This window comes from Eurypyga helias, unplaced genomic scaffold (assembly GCF_000690775.1).
Source record: "Eurypyga helias isolate BGI_N326 unplaced genomic scaffold, ASM69077v1 scaffold29583, whole genome shotgun sequence".
Classification (NCBI taxonomy): domain Eukaryota; kingdom Metazoa; phylum Chordata; class Aves; order Eurypygiformes; family Eurypygidae; genus Eurypyga; species Eurypyga helias.
This window is the reverse complement of record NW_010243538.1, coordinates 1-3,048: the sequence shown is the minus strand read 5'-3', so window position 1 is coordinate 3,048 and position 3,048 is coordinate 1. Positions and strand designations below refer to the sequence as shown.

At 50.9% G+C, this 3,048-nt stretch overlaps 1 protein-coding gene across 1 annotated transcript; it reads right to left on the bottom strand.

The window, feature by feature from the left end:
• Positions 1-237: 237 nt before the first annotated feature.
• On the bottom strand, positions 238-3,005 carry DFFB (DNA fragmentation factor, 40kDa, beta polypeptide (caspase-activated DNase); the record flags this gene model as incomplete). The annotated part of the gene is made up of 5 exons (XM_010149464.1): positions 238-454; positions 1,444-1,544; positions 1,754-1,927; positions 2,078-2,157; positions 2,817-3,005. Coding segments are annotated over 5 exons (761 nt in total), but the record flags the coding sequence as incomplete, so codon positions are not given.
• Positions 3,006-3,048: the final 43 nt, after the last annotated feature.

Here is a 3,048-nt window from a genome sequence, read left to right as displayed (position 1 = left end):
GTCAGCCTCTGGCCTCAGTGTTATGCTCACAGCTCTATGTTCTGGCGCTGAGCACGGGGTGATCAAAGGCAGGCTTGTAGTGAGTAGTTAGACACGATATGAACGTGTGTCATGAGACGGCAGCTGGATCACTTAGCAAGTCTCTTGCCAAGGACTCGTAAGTAAGTTTTTGTATAAGAAACAAGAGCTATTTAAAAATGGTACCACGTGACGTGGTTTTGAAAGACACAGACGTCGCTATGAAATCTTGTGGTTTTGCTTCCTTTTTCTGTAGATTTTAGTTTTGTCACAGCTGAGATTATGATTGGTTTTCTTATGGCAAGCGATATGGACAAGTTTTAAGTTATCCACGGTAAATAGCAGCTGATAGAAGTATTCCCAGTTCACTTCTCGTCCGTCCCGTGTTTTGACAGCTTCTGCCAGTTCTGGGACAACAGCACGCTTCTTCTCTATTCTTCAGTACCCAAAAGAAAACAATACTGCCATCAGAATTTTTGTCACCATAACCAAGTCTCTACCTTCCTTTAGAGCCAAGAGGAATATGAATTCTTTCACCATAACTAGGTTTATGATTATTTCCCCCCCTCTCCTTCTCAAGGAAATTAGTTTAGCAAATCCCATTTGCTTTTTAAGTGCAGAATGCCTGAAAATGGGTCTTTTGCCAGAGAGGAGCCTTCACAAACAGTAACGTGGTGAGGAGGGCTGTGTTTCCATACAAAGAAAATACCAACAGAAGCAAAGCAGCTAAACAGAAGACAGCATTATAATCTGCCTTCAGAATTTTACGTTGTCAGAAACAGCTGCTGCATCCACAGATTCACAGAGTGGAAGGGGTTGGCAGGGACCTCTAGAGATCATCTAGTCCAACCCCCCTGCCAGAGCAGGATTCCCTAGAGCAGATCACACAGGAACAAGCCCAGGGGCTTTGGAAAGTCTCCAGGGAAGGAGACTCCAGCCCCTCTCTGGGCAGCCTGTTCAGGGCTCTGTCACCCTCCCAGGGAAGAAGGGTTTCCTCATGGTCAGGCTGAACCTTCTGTTTCCAGTTTATGGCCAATGGCCCTCGTCCTGTCACTGGGCACCACTGAGAAGAGCCTGGCCCCATCCTCCTGACACCCCCCCTTTAGATATGGATAAGCATTGATAAGATCCCCCTCAGCCTCCTCTTCTCCAGCTGAACAGCCCCAGCTCTCCCAGCCTTTCCTCAGGTGGAAGGTGCTCCCGGCCCTTCATCATCGTTGTGGCCCTGCGCTGGATCCTCTCCAGTAGCTCCTGGTCCTTGTTGAGCTGAGGAGCCCGAACTGGACACAGTACCTTTATCACAATGCACCACTTGTAGCCGAGCTAATGGCACCGCGTGGGGGGTAAAGACTCGAGGGCTGCACACTTCCTGCCTAGGATGAAGGGCATGAAACGGGTACGGTTGGGCTAATACTTGATACGTACATGTGATCGAGATTCCAGGTACTGAAGAGGATTCTGCTTTCCCTGTTACTGTAAGGGTTGATGGAATGCTTACAGGGGCAGTCATCCCTGTCAAACGGTCCCTGTAAAACAAGAGAGCTTCAGCAAAAGGCGCACTGCTCGTCACCCCAGCGCATCCTTCCACTCGCTCTAACTAACCACGCGCGGGATGAGAACGTCGCCCCGCCAGACCCCACACCGCGCTACGCGAGCGTCCGCCTAGCCGTTTCCTTCCTCTAACGCGCGAGTTGTGCCGGAACCAAGGCTCTGCTTTAGGAAGGGCTGAACTTACCTGACAAGAGAACCACCCCTCCGTGGTGCACAGGCGGGCTGCCTCCTCCTCCTCTCTTCGGTCAAAGTAGCAGCCGTTGTATTTCACAGACCTCAGTTTTTCTGCCATCAGGTCAATTATCCTTTTATACGTATCTCTTGCTGTCAGGTGAACGCTTGAAGTAAAACTACTAACCTAGGTGGGGGAAAAAAACCACCCCAATCATTCCTTGGTGCCTGCAGCAGCCTGAGGCTCTTTGCACTGTAAAGGCGCTTTGTATGTGCAGTCACACAATTACTTTTAGCAGCAGCTGGAAAAGAAGTTACTTCAACAGAGAGTTTTTACCTCTTTCATGTAGCTTCGCATTCTGCTCTCGCAACTGTATCGCATGTAGCTTGATTTGTTCTTAAAACGAGACTCTAGACCTGAAGGGAGTTAGAGGGGGTTGTAACTCAGGGTTGTTAGTGCTGCGCTTCTGCCCAGCTGAGTGTTTATCCCTTCCGTCACAAACCCGGTACATGCTGGGGTTGGGGTTTTTCCGTCCCGTTTTTACTTTACTGGTTCAGGACCACCCTGGTCTGTGCACTTAAAAGGAGGATGCAGAGCATCTGCTGCGAGAGCAGCAGCTGACATTACAGTTAAATGCTCCTCCTTAACGCGTGGACACAGAACACCGTGAGACTGCGCAAAGAAACCGGGATTGTGCGAGAAGCCGCGCAAGGCTGGCTTGGGAAAGGGAGGGGGAAGCTGGCCGATCCATGCCAATTACCAACATTATTGTTAGCAAATTGTTAAGGTGGTAAATGCAGACGGATATTAATGGCAAAAAAAAAGTACCGTAGATGTGGAGCAATAGGGAATATTGGGATTTTTACCATTTTCTGATAGGAAACGTGCGTGTATTTTAAAGAAGTTGAAAAACAGGTGCTGGCATAAGCGATGACTGAGCCCCTGACCAGGTACCAAATCACAGCAGCCAGATGGACGCCCGAATTTTTAAACTACTTTAAGAGCAGTAAAACTAACCGAAGCGACTCTTTCGAGCCAACCGAGACCCGGCGCCCCTCAGCAGCGCCCGACGCACCTTCGAACCATTTCTTGTCGTCCTCCTTGTCCTCGGCCAGAGCGTTCTCGCTCAGGTTGTGGATGAGATCCGCCAGCAGCCTCTGCCTCCGGGGGGCCCGCTCGTCGGAGAGCAGCTTCCGCGCCGCCTGCACCACGGCGTCTCCCTGCTCGCAGCAGGCGGCCAGGACCCGCTCGATATCGCTGGCACCTGCGGGTCGCGGCACCGGGTGAGGAGCCGCGTCCGGGTCCGG